Source organism: Helianthus annuus, chromosome 6, assembly GCF_002127325.2.
Source record: "Helianthus annuus cultivar XRQ/B chromosome 6, HanXRQr2.0-SUNRISE, whole genome shotgun sequence".
Classification (NCBI taxonomy): domain Eukaryota; kingdom Viridiplantae; phylum Streptophyta; class Magnoliopsida; order Asterales; family Asteraceae; genus Helianthus; species Helianthus annuus.
Window position 1 is genome coordinate 29,893,239 of NC_035438.2, and position 24,135 is coordinate 29,917,373.

At 39.3% G+C, this 24,135-nt stretch overlaps 1 protein-coding gene across 1 annotated transcript in view; it reads left to right on the plus strand.

Annotated features, from left to right (window-relative positions):
* The first annotated feature begins 4,975 nt into the window (after positions 1-4,975).
* Positions 4,976-24,135, plus strand: part of LOC110896057 — a 40,373-nt gene continuing 21,213 nt past the window's right edge. The window contains exons 1-3 of the mRNA XM_035974087.1: positions 4,976-5,040; positions 6,727-6,826; positions 6,973-7,031. Of these exons, the coding sequence (XP_035829980.1) occupies positions 4,976-5,040; positions 6,727-6,826; positions 6,973-7,031 (224 nt within the window). The remainder of the gene's footprint in view (positions 5,041-6,726; positions 6,827-6,972; positions 7,032-24,135) is intronic.

The window sequence follows — 24,135 nt, forward strand, 5'->3', positions numbered from 1 at the left end:
TATGGAAGTATGTGTGATCGTATGCAGGTATGTAGAGACGTAGGAACGTAGGTACGTATGCAGATGTGCATTTATGTATGTATGAAGATACGTATGAGTGCAGGCATGTATGTAGAAACGTACGAATGTAGGTACGTATGTAGAAGTGTATTTAAGAATATATGAAGATACGTATGAGTGTATGCATGTATGTAGAGAGGTATGGATGTATGCACGTGTATATGTAAGTATGATTTTGGATACGTTGAGTGTTAATGATATTAATCGTGTGCCTAGAAAACGAAGATTTATGCAGGTACATTATTGAAGGCTCACCAGGGAATGGATATGCGAATGATATGCTTAAAATTAGAGAGAAAGCTGAATGGAAAGTGTACATGTATGAATCTTGTTTATATGTATAACGTGTGCTAATGTTATAAATGTATATGGTGAGTGCAGGTTGTACGAGAGTACGGGCGATTATCACAAGGAATAGAGATAGAAGACTGAGTCACAAGGTAGATTGTACGAGAATGATCGATTGTGTACCTTAGCAAATAGGAAGTTTGCTTTTGTTTAGTAAAAGAGTTATTTTTAAACGGACTTTCAAGTAAGTCAAGACGTTGTAATGAAAGAAATTTTATGGCACAAATTTCCGCTGCGATTTTTGTTAAATACGAGTTAGGGTCTTACAAGTTGGTATCAGAGCAATGGGTTGAGTGAAATCAAGTATGAAAAGATGAATACTTGAACTCAAACCTGTGTGCTCTTGTAACAAGAAATCCGTACAATCCGAGACTCGGTCAAGATCTAAAGGTAGAAGCAAAGGTAAGTATGTATCGGATTATGTATTTGAGAGAACTAATAGTATGTTATGTGAAGGGTAAGAACAATTGTTCAGAAGGGAGAGTCCGTGAATACGGTCTAGGACCGACATCAAGGCAAGTAATAAGACGAATTGACCCCTGGTACGTAAACTCAACACGTGGATGTATGAAATTGTATAATTAAGCAAGTGAAAGAAAATTTTAAATGAATATAATAACCACATGGTAAAGAAGTTTAAAAAAAATATAACACGTGCTGAAACTTAATTCTTCGAACATAATGTGGCGATTGCGCGAAGACACGAAACTAGTACGTGGATTGTGTACCTGGCCAGTACACAAGAAGCGTATGACGTTCGTGAGACCGCGATAATTGTTACAGGTATGTCCGTTAGAATTGGGTAGCAGGTGGGCATATAAGTGAAATGGGTAGTAATACTACCGGGAGATTGAGAGTACCACGTAAGAGTGAAAAGTGCGAATGATAAGAATAAAGAATGTTGAATCCATAAGAAAGTACGAATCAACAATGTATGAATGCAATATTTGAATCCGCGTGACGGATTCAAAGAATGAAAGATATGAATGCAATTCTTGAATCCGCGAGACGGATTCAAGGAATGAAAAGCATGAATGCAATGCTTGAATCCGCGAGACGGATTCAAGGAATGAAAAGCATGAATGAAATGTTTGAATCCGCGAGACGGATTCAAAGAATGGAAGATGTGAATGCAATGTTTGAATCCGCGAGACGGATTCAACAAATGAAAGATGTAAATGCAATGTTTGAATCCGTGAGACGGATTCAAAACATAGAAGGTACGAAAGGTATGAATAAGGTGATCGAATCCGCGAAACATATTTAAGATATAAAAGACGAAACTAGTCTACATAAGAAGTAGGCTAAGAATGAGTTTTAAATCTGGCTTAAGTAGTAGACAGTGCATGTATGAGTAAGAAGGTAGAAGTAAAACTTCAAGTATATACGAAATTATTAGAACTAGTACTAACGGTGTAACAACTGCCACTAAAATCAATAATTAGGACGATAATTAGTCAATAAGAAAACCCTAATTGAGACACCCAATTAATTCTGCACTAGCCCTAAAATTTTCAGGACAATCGGAATTAGGATCAGGGCCCCTAAAACTCGAGGGGGGCAAACCCTAGTTGAATCACCCAAGCTAATTAAAACGTTGCACAGTTCTGATTGGTTAATTTGTTGAATCACGCAAGCTAGTCCCGAGTCTAGGCAGCCTATGAATTAGACTGCTTAGCTTACGGACCGTAAGGGGTCAGGCATACGGTCCGTAAGCGAGTCCCAAAAATTACTATAAATAGCAGACATTGGGACTTGAACAGGGAAATGAAAACGACGTAAGAATTCTGTCTGTACGTCGAGTTATACTCAAAACAGTCCACAATTAAACACACACGATCACGAGGTACTGCCGCAATCAGGGTAATAACTCGATCGCTATTACGATTCAACGTCCGATCGATTATAACTATCCAACGATTGTCCGAGTGCTGCTCAAATTGAGCTTGTACTTTGTTATTCATTGTGATTTCAACTTGAATGTTTGAGTGCTGTTCGAATTCGGACTATGCTCTGTCATTCGTTGTGAATCCATTGAATTATTAAGTATCGCACTTGATAATAGTTGTGAGGGTTTAATCTCATGAATTGACATAACTGCTGAATTAGTTACTAATCCCGTTTGTGTGTGCATTGTTATTTAAATTAGGTTAGCAGGCTAATCAGTAAAGCTTATACTCTGCTCGTAAATCTGCAATGTGAGTCATTCTCTTTTTATCAACTGTTTTACAAAACTCCAAATTATTTTCAAAGTTATAGTTACAGTGATTAAGTCTATGTAATCACCAAGTTACAGCCGGTATGTGGGGTTTTGTATACATTACTTATTTCCCATCACACTTGGACAACGAGTTAGCCAAGGGGTGATCTGACCACAGTCACAGACACCATTTGGACAACGAGATAGCCAATGGGTAGTCGAGTGACAAGTACTGTGGGTAGTTGGTTTGATATCAGAAACATTGTAATTCCCCTTAATACTGTAGATTATAACAAATGTGTCGTTTTCAGTAAAATGAATGATTCACTCAGTATTTCCCCGTTGACAAAACCTTTTTCAAACATGTTTCAGGTGATCTGGTATGAGCAAAGAAAAGTGCCGCGGAGCACTCCCAGCTTAGAAAAGTGGCTCAATGTAAATAAATAAATGAACATGTTTTGAAAATAAAGATTTCCCTGAGAAATCACATTATTGTAAATTTCGGGAAATTATCCCTAAGTTATGAAACGAGTAGTTTAAATTATTGAAAGATCCTGTTTTTAAAAAGACTTCCGCTGTCGCTTAAATTAAATACCACGGGATTCCTGTCCCGCGGCTCTTGAACCGGGTCAAACCGGGTCGGGGGCCGTGACAAACGGTGAATGTGGTAGCAAGTTCATATGAACTTCATTTTGCTTTTATGTAAATCATGGTAGTAACCCCTTGGGTTTGCTTCTAGTTTGCACACTTTAGTTCTAGTACGATAATGTGATGGTATGATTATATTTATTCATGAATAAGACTTTTGCAAAGATCCTGAATGTATTCATGTGATATTGAGCATCGTGAATGGATAGATGAAAAAGTAAGAGTAGTATTGGTCTACTAAGAATGAGAAAGGTTTCGGGGACGAAACCTTCTTTAAGGGAGGTAGACTTGTAACGCCCCAAAATTTGAACGCATATATTCGCCCTATATTTTCACATATGATATGACACGAAATAAAAATAAAATAGGTTATTTAACCTAGTTAAAATACTTAGTCAAAACAAGTAAAGAATGAATTTGGTGACAATTGTGATGGTGTGACAAACTAGAGGGACTAAACTTGGAAATATTTAGTCAAGTTGAGTTAAATTAGAAGATTCAGTATTATGTGGGGGTGTTGGTGGTGTGTGTCGATACCCATAAGAGAGAAGGAAGGAAGAATGCTCATGTTAATGCAATTTGACCAAATCAAAAGGGAGATTCAACTCAAATCTTATGCATGAACTCAAATCCATGTTCATCTAGACTTGTTATACATGAGGTAAGTTGTAGAATCCAATTTGGTGAAGTTGTATGAAATGGGTTGTGTTCAATCCGTGAATTTATGTGAAATTAGAATGATAATGAAGTAGAATCATCTCATGAAACATGAATCATGCTCGAATTTCTGATTATTTTGATGTTTTAATAAAAACCCACTTATGGAAGTAATGTCAAGAAGATGATTTTGTTGCTTATGCTAGATAGGGTGTAGTTTCGATATGTATGAAGTTTGATGTTGTAGATTATTGCTAAATGAATCTGATTTAGAAGGAAAGTTACGAGAAATTAGTTGAAATTGATAAATGAAAACAAGAAATGGGTAACAAAGCATGAATGGGTTGTACATTAGGCTTAGAACGTTGTATGCACACCAAGTGTTTGATGAAATGCTTAAGTGACAATTAAATGTGGAATTATATGCAAGTTGTGAGTAAATAAGTTTAGAAAGTGATAATGAAGTAGTTGTTAACTAACTAATATGTGAAGTGTGTTTTAGATGGAGTTCATGTGGAAATTTGAATGGTTATTATGATATGGTAGAAGCATGCATTAGGAGTTTGTACTCTATGCTTGAAGATACGGTACACCCTATGCGTTTAGTTGATTTGGTGGTAGGGATCAAGGGGTGAAAGTGGTGTCTTTGTATGGTATGTGGATTTCTAGTAAGGTTAATGTCGGGTTCAAGGATAGTGTAAATTAGTTAATCTTGAATGATGTTTTTAGTCATGAAATTATGAGATGACTAGTATGGAAGGAATTGTTTATGTGGTGTGCATATATGATCTTGTGGTCGCATGGTGTTTTACTATGTGAGTAGGGAATGTATTTGATGTCCGTAGTATAATCGACTATAATGATGCGAATATATGGATTAGATTGATAATTCATAAGATAGACAGTTGACTTTCTAAAAGTCAACTGTGCATGAATAGCATAACAAGGCTTTATCACGAGTGTCATGTTAGAGAAATCATTAAGTACATGCTATGTCCATATGTGAGTTTATACTAACGAAGTGGCAACCATGATGACATGAAAGTATAGGATCATGTCAAGATGGGGAAAACAAGGAAGGCTAACGGAAAGGATAGGAGGAAGCAGGTACGAAACGGGCACTCGAGGTAAGTGATTTCTGTAGTCACTTCTTAGTTTGTTTATGTAATATAATGCTTTATTTAATTAAACATGATGTTTGATGTCAAGTATGTGTTGAAGACTTTCGTTGTAAATAATGGGAATAAAGTTGATTAAAACGCCCTTGATGGGTATATTGCGCGAACAATCTTAAAAGTAGTTTATAAGAAAGCTATTCGATTAGTGTAATGGTTTTGGTCAAGTATAAAAGTGGGGAGTATGGTTTTGTAAACCATAGACCATTTAATGCGCAAACACCTTAACGGGTCAAAATAAGCTTTTGAGCAAAATGGATGGAAAAAGGTGTAAGGTATCCGGGAATGACTCTTTTATAGTAGATGACCTTGGAATTATTAAGTTCATGTAAAGTTAAGGTTAAACCAACAAGTTATGTTGTCAAATATATGAATGGGTCAATTACGTCAAAAATGATTATTAAGCCGTAAGCGTAAGTAAAGGTTTTTCTTAATCCGGGTGTGGGATTTTAGGTCCACACGATAGAGGACCAAATTACGATCATGTAGGAAGAAACGGGAGGTTAAACGGGTAAACGGTTCAAAAGTTATGCGCGTTTTAGTGCGTACGGACGACGAAACGAATCTGCAGAAAAAGGCATTTTCTAGAGGGCGTCGCCGATGGGGTTAGGGCCGTCACCGACGGGCTCTAGAAAACCAGTTTTTCTCCGACGCCCTAATTACCTGTCTACGGGGTTTTTGGCTACGCGAAAAACCACAGACCGTCGCCGACGGGCCCTAGGGCCGTCGCCGACGCCCTCCGCAAGTCCAAAAACCTGAAATTTGTTATTTAAGTTGATTTATGTATCATAGGCTTCGGTTTGTTATCCGTGGACTACGGTGGGCTTTCTAAACATGATTTTGATCGATCCTTAGATGTTTATGGGCTATAAATCAAAGTCTAAGTCCCATGTAGTTAACGTATGAGTATGTAAGAGGTATGCAAGATCTTATACGTGTATGTAGATGTGTATTTATGTATATATGGAAGATATGTATGAGTATATGCAGGTATGTAGAGACGTAGGAACGTAGGTACGTATGCAGATGTGCATTTATGTATGTATGAAGATACGTATGAGTGCAGGCATGTTTGTAGAAACGTACGAATGTAGGTACGTATGTAGAAGTGTATTTATGTACATATGAAGATACGTATGATAGTATGTATATATGTGAAGGCGTAGGAATGTATGTACGTATGCAGATGTGTATTTATGTATGTATGGAAGTATGTGTGATCGTATGCAGGCATGTAGAGACGTAGGAACGTAGGTACGTATGCAGATGTGCATTTATGTATGTATGAAGATACGTATGAGTGCAGGCGTGTATGTAGAAACGTACGAATGTAGGTACGTATGTAGAAGTGTATTTATGTACATATGAAGATACGTATGATAGTATGTATATATGTGAAGGCGTAGGAATGTATGTACGTATGCAGATGTGTATTTATGTATGTATGGAAGTATGTGTGATCGTATGCAGGTATGTAGAGACGTAGGAACGTAGGTACGTATGCTGATGTGCATTTATGTATGTATGAAGATACGTATGAGTGCAGGCATGTATGTAGAAACGTACGAATGTAGGTACGTATGTAGAAGTGTATTTAAGGATATATGAAGATACGTATGAGTGTATGCATGTATGTAGAGAGGTATGGATGTATGCACGTGTATATGTAAGTATGATTTTGGATACGTTGAGTGTTAATGATATTAATCGTGTGCCTGGAAAACGAAGATTAATGCAGGTACATTATTGAAGGCTCACCAGGGAATGGATATGCGAATGATATGCTTATAATTAGAGAGAAAGTTGAATGGAAAGTGTACATGTATGAATCTTGTTTATATGTATAACGTGTGCTAATGTTATAAATGTATATGGTGAGTGCAGGTTGTACGAGAGTACGGGCGATTATCACAAGGAATAGAGATAGAAGACCGAGTCACAAGGTAGATTGTACGAGAATGATCGATTGTGTACCTTAGCAAATAGGAAGTTTGCTTTTGTTTAGTAAAAGAGTTATTTTTAAACAGACTATCAAGTAAGTCAAGACGTTGTAATGAAAGAAATTTTATGGCACGAATTTCCGCTGCGATTTTTGTTAAATACGAGTTAGGGTCTTACAGTAGGGTTGCTAGATGCAAAAACGACGAACGCGGGTAATTGTGGCTGCTTCGTTTCTGGTATAGACAACCAGTGGAGATGATGAGGTTCGTCAACAGGGATGCGTGGGTGTAGTTCTCCCAATCCCAAGTTCATTCGAGTCGGTCTTGGTCTACGTGGTTGTTGGCGTACAAGCCGGATGTACGGAAGGTCAAGTGGCGACGTCATGTCGAGATAAGCATACAAATAGATAGAATGCATAAGCAGTCGTAGCAGGGTGACGAGCAATTAGAAAGGGATTTGACCACCTCTTTTCAAGTAGTTAAACGTTTGTGTGCCACATGGGGCGCAGTAGGGATAACAGGCAACATGCTACTGTTCTAATAATTATACCATAGACCACACATCATGCAAAAGAACCCCTAGTAGGTAGGCAATATCAACTTAAATCACATTACCTAAAGTATTGAGTCTTGCACGTGGAGCGAAGCGTCATTGTGGATCGTTGAGCACTGTACAGGTTATAGTCTGGTTATAACAAAAACTTTTTCCCCTTATTAAAACCAAGTTCACTATAACCAATGGATCTGATACCAATCTGTCACACCCCCAAAATCCACACGCGGAGTACCACCGCTTGGAGGCGTGACATGACCAGGATCAAGCCACCAATCATATTGAACATTATAAGTAAGTAAAATTCAACCTATCAATATAAAAAGTGTTCAAAACAAATCATAGTCAAGTGTTTAGCGGAAGCATAATTGTGAAATCCCAAACATAAGTAATAAGTTCATAAAGTGTAAAAGTTTAACATGGAACTCAACAGTCCATGTTCCCACAATGATCGCGCCTCCAGTGCAAGCTCCATGAGCACCTAACGTCCTGCAAGGCATGCAATCAGAGAGTCAACAACAAAGTTGAGCGAGTTCACAGTTGATTAATCAGTTAATGTATTCGTTCAGGTATCGTAAGTTCGTTTCATAATCAAGCTGAGTCTACTAGGCCAATAGTATGTTCAGTCAGTGGGGGCTTCCCATGTTGTATGTACTAGACTAGTTGTAACCATAAGTGTTCTTCTCAACCCGAGAGCAGGAGTACGTACGAGGTTTACGTAGGTTTTACATAAGTGCCCTTCTCAACCCGAGGACAGTGGTACGTGTGAGATTTACGTAGGTTTTACGTATGTGCCCTTCACAACCCAAGGACAGTAGTATGTATGAGTTTACGTAGGTTTTACGTAAGTGCCCTTCGCAACCTGAGGACAGTGGTAAGTACAAGTTTACGTAGGTTTTACGTAAGTGCCCTTCGCTATCCGAGGACGATGGTAAATAGTCTAGTAATAGTGAAAGTACGAGTAATTGTTCAATCCCATTCCCTACCCACCGGGGAATCCCATGCCTTGGAAGAGTGTGAACTCACCTTGGTTTGCTCGGCAGATACACGAAAAGGTAACTTGAGCTATATGTGGTCAACCACGTCCTAACATGGTTACCGAAGAAGTCAGGTTTTAGTTCAAGTAGTGCACATAAGTTTACACATAAGCTAACAGGTTTTGAACACGTATTGATCATGGCAAACACGTTAACAGTTAATTACATAACATATCCGACTTGTGCGATCAGGATGTATTGGGCTGAGATAACAATGTAGGCCCAATAACATCTTGTGCGAGTGGGTAGTTGAAACCCAAACACTACCCGGCCCAACATGTTGTGCGATCCAATATAAACCCGGCCCAACAATTAAGAAGTCCACAGCATACTCGGCACAAATAATGACAACAATGATCTTGTGCGATCCGGGTGACTTGTGCGATCCGGGCGACTTGTGCGATCCAGTTGGGTTGTGCGATTGTGGTTTGGGCTGTGCGGCCCAACAGCGTATCAAGGTTCAACATATGTGTGTGGCCCAAGCCTTGTGCGATCAACACTGCCTTGTGCGATCCACAAGTCTTATGCGATCATGCACGACTAACAGTACATAGTGTATTATCAGTTGTACCCTATCATATTCTAGCTTGTGCGACTGAGCTCTTGTGCGATCAGAACCCTTGTGCGATTGCTATTGTGTGATCAGTTATGGAAATCTCTAAATTTAAGGAAATCAGTTACATTCTTTATTTGTCACAATCAATTCTAATTGTTTCAAACTTAACAAATACTCGATCAAACCAAGCAATCATCACCAATTCATATGAACTCGAATCATATTCAAAACATAACAACGACCTACACATTAGCTATTAGATCATAGGATTAAAATCATACAACACATCATACTCGATCATGGCTTTAATCCGAGCACACAAACACACAGCCGATTACATGCATTCATTCGGTTCTTAGATCAATATTATAGCATCTGATTCACATAAACATCATCACATAAACCTCATTGTTCATCATACATGCAACCCTAACTATCATATCAAATCATGAAATCATAACATCATTTAACAATCATGAAACACTAACTGATTTAAGATAGAATGAGGATGATCCGAATCAAAAGCTTCGAGGGAGATGGGATGGGTGTTGCCGTCGACTTTGAGAGGAGGGAAAGAGAGAGTAGGGTTTTATGTGTGTTGTGCTTTGCAAGATATGATAAACAAATGTCACGGCCCCCGACCCGGTTTGACCCGTTTCAGGAGTCGCGGGACAGAAATCCCGTGATATTTATTTAATTGAGTTTAACAGCGGAAGTTTATCATCAGGATCGTTGTAAAGCTAAAAACTTTTCCCGATTATTTTATTTCACAATTCGGGATAAAATCCCGGTAATTTACAATAACATGATTTTACTGATAAATCTTTATTTTTAGAAAACATATTTCTCTATTTTATAATGAGCCACTTTCTTAAGCTTGAAATGCTCCCCAGCACTTTTCCTGAATTACAATAGATCACCTGAAACATGTTTGAAAAAGGTTTTATCAGCGGGAAATACTGAGTGAATCATTCAGTTTACTGAAATGACTCGTTTATTATAATTTACAGTATTAAGAGTTTTTACATATGTTTCTGATATCTACCAACTACCCACAGTATTTGTCACTCGACCGGATCTGTGACTGTGGTCATATCACCATTGGCTGCCCCAATGAATGACGTATATCACTTAATTTTATGTTCGCCCACCTAATGTGATTAAAACAGTAGTAATGTGCACAATACTCCACATACTGGCTGTAATTTGGTGATTACATAAACTTAATCACTGTAATTATAACTCTGAAAATAATTTGGAGTATTGTAAAACATTTGATAAAAAGAGAATGACTCACATTGCAGATTTAACACGGACAGAATATGGTTTAGCCTTGTTAACCTAATTTAAATAATAATGCACATAAAACCGGGTTAGTGATCAATACAGCATTTACGATAACTCACGAGATCAAATTCTCACAACGAACGACAAAGTGCAATACTTAAACATCCATCGATTTAACGACGAACGACAAAGTATAACCCTATGTGGGCGGCACTTAAACATCCATTGGATATATTGATCAGTCGGAAAATGAATCGTAATAGCGATCGAGTTATTACCCTGTTTTGCGGCAGCACTTCGTGATCAGTGTGTGTTTAATTGTAATATTTTGCCTCTAATTTGACGTACACAGAAGCTTTGTGCGTCGTTTCAACTTCTGAAAGCAAGTGCCAATGTCTGCTATTTATAGTGATTTTTGGGACACGCTTACGGACCGTATGCCATTTCCCCTTACGGTCCGTAAGGGATGCAGTCTAATTCTATAGGCTAGCTGGGTTCGGGACTAGCCTTGCTGACTCATTTATAAAACGAATTATAATCTGTACAATGAAAATTTGGTGATAATCATCACTAGGGTTTACCCCCTTTGTGTTTTAGGGGCCCTGATCCTAATTCCGATTGTTCTGAAAATTTTAGGGTTAGTGCAGAATTACTTGGGTGTCTCAATTAGGGTTTTCTTATTGACTAATTATCATTCTAATTATTGATTTTAATGAGAGTTATTACATCCTCCCCACCTTAAGAAAATCTCGTCCTCGAGATTCACTGAAAATAGATGAGGGTATTTCCGCTTCATTTCTGTCTCCAGTTCCCAAGTATATTCTGGTCCCCTCTTTGAATTCCATTTGACTTTTACCAGTACTAGTCACTTGTGTTTGAGAAACTTGACCTTCCGGTCTTCTATTTGTAAGGGTTTCTCTATGAATTTCAGCTTTTCATTTACCTCCACATCTTGAAGAGGTACTACCAGGGATTCGTCTGATAGACATTTCTTGAGATTGGATACATGAAATACATCATGTACTCCAGCTAGTTCTTCTGGTAGTTGTAAGCGATAAGCTACTGGTCCTATTCGTTGGATCACTGGGAATGGTCCAACATATCTTGGACTCAGTTTTCCTTTCTTACCGAATCGTACTACTCCTTTCCAAGGAGAAACTTTCAATAGTACTTTGTCTCCTATCTGGAATTCTAGTGGCTTGTGGCGATTGTCTGCATAGCTTTTCTGACGATCTCTGGCTGTCTTCAATCTTTCCTTGATTTGAGTTATCTTGTCTGTGGTTTCTTGTACGATTTCTGGACCTGATAATTGACTTTCTCCTATTTCTGCCCAACATACGGGAGTTCTGCACTTGCGTCCATACAGTGCTTCGAATGGAGCGGCCTCGATGCTTGAGTGATAACTATTGTTATAGGAGAATTCGATTAATGGTAAATGGTTATCCCAATTACCACCAAAGTCAATTACACATGCTCGGAGCATGTCTTCTAGAGTTTGGATCGTCCTTTCACTTTGTCCGTCTGTTTGTGGATGATATGCAGTGCTTAGATTGAGTCGGGTTCCCATTGCTTCTTGGAAGCTTGTCCAGAAACGGGAAGTGAAACGACTATCTCTATCCGATACAATGGAGAGTGGGACTCCATGTAAGGATACTACTTCATCCACATACAACTTGGCTAACCTTTCCATGCTAAAGGTTTCTTTCATAGGTAGAAAATGAGCAGATTTGGTTAATCGATCCACAATTACCCAAATAGCATCATTACCTTTTCTGGTTTTGGGTAACTTAGTAACAAAGTCCATTGTTATGAGTTCCCATTTCCATACAGGCATTTCTAACTGTTGTAGTAGTCCTGAAGGTTTCTGGTGTTCGGCTTTAACTTGTGAACAAGTTAGACACTTAGATACGTATTCGGCTATATCCTTTTTCATTCCTATCCACCAGAAATTCTTTCTTAAATCTTGGTACATCTTATTGTTTCCTGGATGTACAGTATACCTAGATTTATGAGCTTCCTCTAAAATCTTTGATCTTAAATTTCCCTGTTCAGGTACCCAAATTCTGCTTTTGTGGAATTTCCAAATTCCATCATTTCCTTGTCCTAATTCTTTTAGGTAACCTTTTATTCCTTCACCATCATCCTTTAATTGTTCCATTAAATCTACTTGTAGATTTATTCTAAGAGCACAGACTCGCCTTTGCTTCTCATGATCCTTACGACTTAAGGCATCTGCGACTACGTTTGCCTTTCCTTCGTGATATTGAATATCACATTCGTAATCACTCAGGATTTCCATCCATCTTCTTTGCCTCATATTTAACTCTTTTTGCCCAAATATATACCTTAAACTTTTATGATCTGTATAAACAGTAAACTTACTTCCATACAGATAATGTCTCCATATCTTAAGGGCAAAAACTATAGCTCCTAATTCTAAGTCATGAGTCGTATAGTTTTCCTCGTGCTTCTTCAATTGTCTGGAAGCATACGCAATTACCTTTTTGCGTTGCATTAACACACATCCAAATCCTAATTTTGAAGCATCACAATATACTTCAAAATCTTCTGTTCCTTCTGGTAAGGCTAAGATTGGAGCATTGGTTAATTTTTGCTTCAAGATTCTAAAGGCTTCTTCTTGTTTAGGTCCCCATTCAAACTTAATGGCTTTACAGGTTAGCTTAGTTAATGGTACAGCTATCTTGGAAAAATCCTTAATAAACCGTCTATAATATCCGGCTAAACCTATAAAACTTCTAATTTCCATTGCGGTTTGTGGAACCTTCCAATTGGTAATTGCTTCTATCTTAGCAGGATCTACGTGAATACCTTTATGATTCACCATGTGTCCTAAGAATTGCACTTCTTGTAGCCAAAATTCACACTTCGAAAATTTGGCATACAATTTTCCTTTTCATAACAAAGTTAAGAGTGCATGCAAGTGTTGACAATGTTCGTCCTGACTTTTTGAATAAATAAGTACATCGTCTATGAAAACAATTACAAATTTATCCAAATATGGTTTACAGATTCTGTTCATCATGTCCATGAATGTTGCAGGTGCATTAGTTAACCCAAAGGCATAACTGTAAACTCATAGTGTCCATACCTAGTTCTAAAAGCAGTTTTAGGTATGTCTTCTTCTTGAACCTTTAATTGATGATATCCGGAGCGCAAGTCTATTTTAGAAAAGTACCTAGCGCCTTGTAATTGATCGAAAAGATCATCAATCCTAGGTAATGGGTATCGATTCTTAATTGTAACCTTATTTAGCTCTCTATAATCGATACACATTTTCATTGATCCATCTTTCTTTTTCACAAACAACACTGGTGCACCCTAAGGGGATGAACTAGGTTGTATAAATCCTTTGCTTAGTAATTCATCTAATTGCTTCTTCAATTCTAGCATTTCGGTAGGAGCTAATCGATAGGGTGCTTTGGCTATCGGTGTAGTTCCTGGAATTAGATGAATCCTAAATTCTACCTCCCTATCTGGTGGTAACCCAGGTAAATCTTCCGGGAATATATCTGGGTATTCTGAGACTACAGGAATTTCCTTAAGTTCTTTACCTTTAGTACTAATGATTACTGAAATCATATATACTATTCCTTGTTTCGTTCATAATTAGCAACTTTCATTACTGATATGAACTTCAGTGGCTTTCGAGGTTTATCTCCTGTAATCATGATTACTTCTCCAGTAGGTGATTGAATTTCTATAGAGTTTTTATCACAAATGATTTGAGCATGGTTGGCTATTAACCAATCCATTCCTAACACAACATCAAATTCAGCTAATTTCATAGGTAATAGGTTTGCATCAAATTTATGACCTGAAAGTTCTATTTCTACTTTTTGCAAAACCTGATTGATTTTTACTGAATTCCCATCTGCGGTTTCGACTGTAAAAATCTGCCTAATGGTAGTTAAGGGTAACTTAAGAGCTTGGCAGAATGAAGTATTTATAAAACTTTGGTTTGCACCAGAGTCAAACAATACTTTTGCATAAACGTCGTGAACTAAAAACGTACCGGCTATCACATCCGGGATGAGCTCTGCTTCTTGAGTGGTTAGCTGGAATGCTCTGGCATTCTTCTTAGTAGCTCCTTCGGTCGCCTTGGTTTTGTTGTTTACTGGTTTGACTAACTTAGGACATTCTGTTTTGAAATGTCCGGCTTCTCCACAATTGTAACAAATTATGGATTTCTTTCTGCAGTTTTCTTCACGATGTCCTATCGTTTTGCAAAAATTGCAAATTTTATTACATTTTCCAAAATGTTTCTTTTTGCAAATTTTGCAGAATGGCAAAGTTGAAGATTGCCCTGCTCCTCTTTTCTTGAAACTGCTATTACCCACCCTAAATCCTTGGGTAATTTTCTGAGCTAGTTCCTTCTTCCTGTCTTCATCTCTTGTGCGTATCAATTCATCAGTCAGAGTGTTAGCTAATTCTACAGCATCTCAATAGTGCGAGGTCTCGCAGCCTTAACGATATTGCGAATTTCGCTAATTAATCCCCAAATATAGCGAGAAATGAGTACCGGTTTTGGCGAAGCCAGTGTTGGTACCACTCTAGCATATTCAAAGAATGCCGAAGTATAACTACGACAATCCACACCTATCATCCGATGATTTAGGAACTTATTTGCCATTTGTTCCTTTTCATACTCAGGACAGAATTTTCTTTCTACAAGATTCTTAAATTCTTCCCAAGTCATAGCATAAGCCCTATTTCTTCCTTTAGCTTGTAACACAGTGTTCCACCATTCGAGTGCTCCTTCTTTAAATAGATTTGATGCGTAGATGACCTGATCATCTTTAGCACACTTAGTTATTGCAATTACTGCTTCGGTTTTCTCTAACCAACGCAGTGATGCAGTTGCCCCTTCATTGCCTGCAAATTCAGTGGGTTTACAAGCAAGGAATTCTTTGAAAGTGCAACCAGGTGTTGCAGCTTTCAGTTTCTTAGGGAGCGGCGTGTGCTGGGATTCATTATCATGATTAACATGATTATTGCCCCCATTTATACTGTTACTGAAGTTATCTTTAGAAGTACGTTTACTAGGAACGATATGTTGCGGTTCGATTGGACTTTTTACAGCAGCAACGAATGCTGGAATAGCATTGGCTATCCCTTGAGCAACAATATTTTCAATATCTTGTCTAGTCATATATTGATCCCCTGGATGTTGCTCCGACTGATTAACCTCATTTACTGGTTCATTACCAATATTTGCCATCTGATTATATATACAGTCTTTTATTAGTATCTGATAAATAGAAATTATACACAAACAATCAGACAATTTACAATACACGTATAGTCAAAACTATCAATTTCTCGATTCCATTTTATATCTGTTATAGTATGCATCACTACACACAATATCTTACAAAGTTTTATTCGTAGTTATGTTACAGATTGATTTTACTATTTACTTTTACTATTACACAACTATGGTTTTACCACCCTCCTATCTCTCGCCACTTGTCGTCTTAAAAACGAAGTTCCCTTTCATCATACTTCCAGGCAATTTGTCCCCCTATCTCCCTGATTCTATTTCATGCATCCATCAATTCTTCACCATAATGGCGAAGTTCAGCCATATTTTCGTTACTCATTGGTGGATTAGGTAGGGGTTCTGGATCGAATTGTGGAAGAAAGGAATAAGGGTCGTTGACAATATTTTGAAATTGCCAATCGTTCGTCCACCATTCGTCCATTCCTACAGGTTGAGAGTGGACTATTGGTTCTGGGATCGCTGGTTCAAGATTCATAGGGAGTGGATTTTCAATAGGATAAGTAAAAACATTAGTATTGACAGGCTGAATAGTCTCACAACTTGCCAATAGAAAATCTATTTCCTCTTGAAAAGTTATTCCCTGGTTTTGGTTGGAGCTTTCTCCAATTTCTATCTGAGTTGGTCTAGAACCTTGTCCTACTTCCATTTCTATATCTTTAGAATATTCCTCAAACTGTTTTTCCATTTGCCTAGAGTCTTTCTTGACTTCAGTTTCCATCTCTTGCTGTTTAGTACTTTCTTTGATTACAATTTCTTTTCCTTTTTCTAAAGGGTTGTTTATTTTAGGAAGTTTTGTGGCTGGCTTTTTCCTACGGATACGACTACCGCATACATAATTCTTTCTTTTCTTTCGTTTTGGCTTTGTCAAAGGTGGAGCATTGAATTCTACAGGTTGTTCCACATCAGCAAAGTATCCAGTGAAATCTTTGGAAACTTCTACATTCACCGGGTAAAGATCGAGGTTCTGAAAGGCTTCAGATATCTCATTCATGCTGTGTAGCATATATGCAAAATGCACAAAAATACTAAGTTAAAACTTTGGAACAAAGTTTAACAAATAAACATTGGAGTTTTATTGCACACTATTTGTACAAAATAACAGGAAAGAACACACTCGGATTTATTTATTTATTTACTGGGAAGTGCTATTACTAGACTTAGGGTTTTTTAAAGATCTGCATGTTCTGCTACTGTGGCTAACATATATAAATTTGCCCATTTCTCATCTAGCTTGTCTTCCCAAGGTGATTTATTGATTAATTCCTGGGTTTCCCTTTTAATCCTCTTTTCTCGGATTTGCTCTTTACTTTTCTTAATAATCATACTCCTTTTTCTAGGAGAAAGCGGTTTCTCATATTGTGCTTTTCGCACAAATATTCCTTCTTCAGGAATTGTAGGGAGTTTTGAAGATTTGTTTTGGGATGAACTTCCCTCTTCGTACTGACCTATCTAATTTAAGATAGATATTTTGCAGCTTTTGCTTACCCATACTGTAACTAACAAATAATCAGTTTAATAGAACACATAATCACATAATAGTAATCAGGAAAAATTAAGTATCTCTAAATACTTAATTAGCTTAACTCAGTGGCTCTGATACCACCTCATTTCTGTCACGGCCCCCGACCCGGTTTGACCCGTTTCAGGAGCCGCGGGACAGAAATCCCGTGATATTTATTTAATTGAGTTTAACAGCGGAAGTTTATCATCAGGATCGTTGTAAAGCCAAAAACTTTTCCCGATTATTTTATTTCACAATTCGGGATAAAATCCCGGTGATTTACAATAACATGATTTTACTGATAAATCTTTATTTTTAGAAAACATATTTCTCTATTTTATAATGAGCCACTTTCTTAAGCTTGAAATGCTCCCCAGCACTTTTCCTGAATTACAATAGATCACCTGAAACATGTTTGAAAAAGGTTTTGTCAGCGGGAAATACCGAGTGAATCATTCAGTTTACTGAAATGACTCGTTTATTATAATTTACAGTATTAAGAGTTTTTACATATGTTTCTGATATCTACCAACTACCCACAGTATTTGTCACTCGACCGGATCTGTGACTGTGGTCATATCACCATTGGCTGCCCCAATGAATGACGTATATCACTTAATTTTAGGTTCGCCCACCTGATGTGATTAAAACAGTAGTAATGTGCACAATACCCCACATACTGGCTGTAATTTGGTGATTACATAAACTTAATCACTGTAATTATAACTCTGAAAATAATTTGGAGTATTGTAAAACATTTGATAAAAAGAGAATGACTCACATTGCAGATTTAACACGGACAGAATATCGTTTAGCCTTGTTAACCTAATTTAAATAATAATGCACACAAAACCGGGTTAGTGATCAATACAGCATTTACGATAACTCACGAGATCAAATTCTCACAACGAACGACAAAGTGCAATACTTAAACATCCATCGATTTAACGACGAACGACAAAGTATAACCCTATGTGGGCGGCACTTAAACATCCATTGGATATATTGATCAGTCGGAAAATGAATCGTAATAGATATCGAGTTATTACCCTGTTTTGCGGCAGCACTTCGTGATCAGTGTGTGTTTAATTGTAATATTTTGCCTCTAATTTGACGTACACAGAAGCTTTGTGCGTCGTTTCAACTTCTGAAAGCAAGTGCCAATGTCTGCTATTTATAGTGATTTTTGGGACACGCTTACGGACCGTATGCCATTTCCCCTTACGGTCCGTAAGGGATGCAGTCTAATTATATAGGCTAGCTGGGTTCGGGACTAGCTTTGCTGACTCATTTATAAAACGAATTATAATCTGTACAACGAAAATTTGGTGATAATCATCACTAGGGTTTACCCCCTTTGTGTTTTAGGGGCCCTGATCCTAATTCCGATTGTTCTGAAAATTTTAGGGTTAGTGCAGAATTACTTGGGTGTCTCAATTAGGGTTTTCTTATTGACTAATTATCATTCTAATTATTGATTTTAATGAGAGTTATTACAACAAAACCCCAATGATGGGTGTTTGTATGCGTATAAAAGGAGTGGGCCAAACCCATACATGGGCTGCCCTTTTTGGGTTTCGAGTACAAGTTGTGTAAACCGATTAGGCTTGTGCGACCGGGTTATGGTAATGTTGTCATATACATACGTTCGTTACACAAAGTCACATAACATGTAACATTCAATTAATCAACAAGTTCACATAATCTCATAATCAAAGTACAATAAGAGGTTTGAAATACGAGTTGTCACATTATCCCCAAGTTGAAAGAAATTTCGTCCCGAAATTTGGTACGTACTCACTGAGGAAGCTAGTTAAGTTGCATGGTTTTCCTGTTTTTCCTGGGGTGTCACATCCTTCCCCCGTTGGTTTGGAATTTCGTCCCGAAATTCCGTAGTAGCTTCAGCCTCAGTAGTGGTTGTATTGTTCGTGAACAATTGGGGATACTTGAGTTTCATTTGGTCTTCTCGTTCCCAGGTGAACTCTGGGCAACGACGGGAGTTCCAACGAACTCGAACAAGAGGTATTCTAGTGTGCTTGAGGACCTTAACATCCCGGTCCGTGATTTCAACTGGTTCCTCGATGAATCGCAACTGTTCGTCGATAGTGAGTTCCTTGAGAGGAACTATGAGGGTCTCATCTGATAGACACTTCTTCAGATTCGACACGTGAAAGACGTTGTGAACTCCACCAAGTTCTGCTGGTAGGTTCAGTTTGTAGGCCACTTTGTCTATTCTTTCTCGATGATTTCGAACGATCCGACATATCGTGGATTGAGCTTGCCTCGTTTGCAAAAACGAACTACACCTTTCCAAGGTGAGACTTTGAGTAGCACTCAATCCCCAACCTGGAACTCGAGTGGTTTCCTGCGCTTATCAGCGTAGCTTTTCTGACGGTCATGAGCTGCCGCCATTCATTGTCGTATCTGTGCGATTCTTTCCGTTGTGTCTACTATAAGTTCTGGACCCGTGATCTGACTATCACCCACCTCTGCCCAACAAAGAGGTGATTGGCATTTACGCCCAAACAATGCCTCAAATGGAGCGGCTTGAATGCCGGTGTGGTAAGTGTTATTATACGAAAATTCCACGAAAGGAAGGTGTTTTTCCCAGCTGTTGTCGAAATCGATTACACATGCACGTAGCATGTCTTCTAGCGTTTGAATAGTGCGCTCAGCCTGCCCATCCATCTGAGGGTGATAAGCTGTGCCCATGTCTAATCGAGAGCCAAAAGATTTGTGCACCGCTTGCCAAAGCTCTGAAGTAAAGCGTGCATCACGATCGGAAATAATGGAGGTTGGCACCCCGTGCCTCGAAACTACTTCTTTTAAGTAAATGTCTGCTAAAGTAGAGAACTTGTCTGTTTCCTTGATAGCCAAGAAGTGTGCAGACTTAGTGAGTCGATCCACGATCACCCAAATAGTATCATTCCCACATTGAGATCTAGGCAGGCCAGCAACAAAATCCATGGAAATTCGTTCCCATTTCCACTGTGGTATCTCTGGTTGTTGGAGTAGGCCTGATGGTTTCTGATATTCTGATTTGACTCTCGCACAAGTCAAACATTTGCTGACGTAAGTTGCTATGTGGTCCTTCATGCTAGGCCACCAATATGTAGTTCTGAGATCGTGGTACATCTTATCCGAACCTGGATGTACTGAGTAGCGAGACTTATGTGTTTCATCCATCACTAGCTCGCGTAAGTTTCCATCATGTGGGACCCAAATGCATCCTGTTACATAGTAGGCGTCGTCTTCCTTTTGTTCTAGTTGTTGCCTTGAGCCGCGTAAGGCTTCAGCCCTGACGTTTTCTGGTTTCAATGCTTCTACCTGAACATCTCGTATCTGTGTGGGAAGACTAGACTGAATGGTAAGTTGTAACGCTCGCACGCGTCTAGGTGCAGTATCTTTTCGACTGAGGGCGTCGGCCACAACATTGGCTTTGCCTGGATGGTACTTGATATCGCATTTGTAATCATTCAATAGCTCGACCCATCGCCGTTGTCGCATGTTCAACTCCTTTTGCTTGAAGATATGCTCGAGACTCCTGTGATCGGTGTAGATGGTGCACTTGGTACCATACAGGTAATGTCTCCATATCTTAAGCGCGAAAACCACAACTCCCAGCTCTAAATCGTGTGTAGTATAGTTTCGTTCATGAACTTTAAGTTGGCGTGATGCGTAAGCTATGACCTTGTCACGTTGCATCAACACACATCCAAGACCCTGAATGGATGCGTCACAATAGACCACAAAATCGTCTGTGCCTTCTGGAAATGAGAGATGCGCTGTAGAGCCTATCCTTTAAGTGCTGAAAAGCTGTTTCCTGTGCATTACCCCATCGATAAGTAACGCCCTTCTGCGTTAGTGAGGTGAGAGGTTGCGCAATCTTCGAAAAGTCTTTGATGAACCTTCTGTAATAACCTGCCAAATCCAAGAATTGGCGAATTTCCGTTGGTGTACGGGGTGCAGGCCAGTTCTTAATCGAGTCTACCTTGGATGGATCAACATGAATCCCATCCTTGTTTACCACGTGGCCTAGAAAATGGACTTCACGAAGCCAGAAGTCGCATTTTGAGAACTTGGCATATAGTTGCTCTGTACGAAGAAGTTCCAAAATAAGTCATAGATGCTGCTCGTGTTCCTCCCGACTCTTAGAATAGATCAGGATGTCCTCGATGAAAACTATAACGAACTTATCCAGGTAAGGTTTGCACACTCTGTTCATAAGGTCCATGAAGACCGCAGGTGCGTTTGTCAATCCGAAAGTCATAACCAGGAACTCGTAATGTCCATAGCGAGTCCTGAATGTTGTCTTAGAGATGTCCTCGTCGCGGACTCTCAGTTGATGGTGGCCTGACCTCAGGTCAATCTTCGAATAGTAGCTCGACCCTTGTAATTGGTCGAACAAGTCGTCAATGCGCGGAAGAGGATAGCGATTCTTCACAGTTACCTTGTTGAGTTCACGATAGTCAATGCACATTCTGAAGGTACCGTCCTTCTTTTTCACAAATAACACTGGAGCTCCCCAGGGCGAAGAGCTAGGACGAATGAAACCCTTTTCCAAGAGTTCTTGTAGTTGCTTGGACAGTTCTTCCAGTTCTGATGGAGCTAAACGATAAGGTTCTCGAGCTATGGGTGCTGCTCCAGGAGCTAGCTCGATTTGGAATTCGACCTGGCGATGAGGCGGTAGTCCAGGTAAATCTTCAGGAAAAACTTGAGGAAAGTCGCGTCTGAGAATGCATATCGGTCGTATCAAGTTCGAAGAACGGTACTTGTGATATCACCATATGCATGGCCCAATGCCCATCGAGAAATGATCGTAGAGTGTAACTTGTTCAAGCGAGTGCCCCCCCATAGGGGTGTTGTTGTCTTCACCGAATCCAAAAAGCATATCGTGCATGGACGTGGTAACATAAGAAGGAGCAGTTTCAATCGATGAGTAAGAATTTACAGCAGGGGTTTACTCGATGTCGAATGTACAGCTGGCTGTACGCAAGTTGGGTATAGTTAAGATAAAGTATGTCGTTGCCCACTGTGTCCTCCACCAGTAGTTGTTGGAATCGCCCACAGGCAAGGGAGAAACCAGAATCCGTGATCTTAGGTGTGTTTGTGTTTCTTCCTGCAAGTAACCGAGCCAGGGGTAGTTTCCTAAAGTCGTGCAGTTGAATCCAACGTACGTCTGCGTATGCATGAGGTTCCTAGGAGAGACGTGTAAACGCGCTCAAGAGTATAATCGTATCAGCATTACATCACCATTCTCAGGGTTTCGAGGAGTGATCACTAATGATCGAAAGCCGCCTTCCATAATTCTCTAAGCTAGAGGGTGTTCGCTTCAGTGGCTCGTCATGGGGGAGCGAGATCGTAACGTTGCTGTGGTAAGGGTGTGATGGCTTGGTCTAAGCCAATGGTAGAAAGCGGACATACTAACAATCAATAATCATGAGTCGGTGCATGAGCTAGTGCAAAGATTTCGCATAAGCGAGAAAACTATCACGAAATAGAGTACGTCTCTTGTAGGGTAAGGTCGGTCATGCAAACGTAAAATTTATCGTGCTCGCTGGTAGGTCGACTGATCCATAACTCCGTCCTCAAACGTCTTGAAGACTACATCACCAGCAACGGCATCCATTCACCAGGTTGAGTATACGAGAGAGCTAGTCAAATAGAATGAGAATGAACCATCCAACAGGGTAGTGAGGTAGTCTCGTGTTTGGTGAAAATCGTGGTATGGTTGTTGGCGTTTCATTACATTGGTTGCCAAATCGAGATAACAGGGAGTTACTGAAGCTCATACGAAGAATTGACTGTAAACAAGGGTCCATCGATAACCGAAGATTTCAACTAGTTAACCTGCTGTCTAGAAGCAATTTTTCCAGTAGTGGTATATGGCGGCATGGCACAAAAGGAAAGTTTGTTGCATCACAGTCACGAAGGTATATCACTTGTCCAAAACAGAATTTGGTTGGTAGGGTTGCTAGATGCAAAAACGACGAACGCGAGTAATTGTGGCTGCTTCGTTTCTGGTATAGACAACCAGTGGAGATGATGAGGTTCGTCAACAGGGATGCGTGGGTGTAGTTCTCCCAATCCCAAGTTCATTCGAGTCGGTCTTGGTCTACGTGGTTGTTGGCGTACAAGCCGGATGTACGGAAGGTCAAGTGGCGACGTCATGTCGAGATAAGCATACAAATAGATAGAATGCATAAGCAGTCGTAGCAGGGTGACGAGCAATTAGAAAGGGGTTTGACCACCTCTTGTCAAGTAGTTAAACGTTTGTGTGCCACATGGGGCGCAATAGGGATAACAGGCAACATGCTACTGTTCTAATAATTATACCATAGACCACACATCATGCAAAAGAACCCCTAGTAGGTAGGCAATATCAACTTAAATCACATTACCTAAAGTATTGAGTCTTGCACGTGGAGCGAAGCGTCGTTGTGGATCGTTGAGCACTGTACAGGTTATAGTCTGGTTTTAACAAAAACTTTTTCCCCTTATTAAAACCAAGTTCACTATAACCAATGGCTCTGATACCAATCTGTCACACCCCCAAAATCCACACGCGGAGTACCACCGCTTGGAGGCGTGACATGACCAGGATCAAGCCACCAATCATATTGAACATTATAAGTAAGTAAAATTCAACCCATCAATATAAAAGGTGTTCAAAACAAATCATAGTCAAGTGTTTAGTGGAAGCATAATTGTGAAATCCCAAACATAAGTAATAAGCTCATAAACTGTAAAAGTTTAACATGGAACTCAACAGTCCATGTTCCCACAATGATCGCGCCTCCAGTGCAAGCTCCATGAGCACCTAACGTCCTGCAAGGCATGCAATCAGAGAGTCAACAACAAAGTTGAGCGA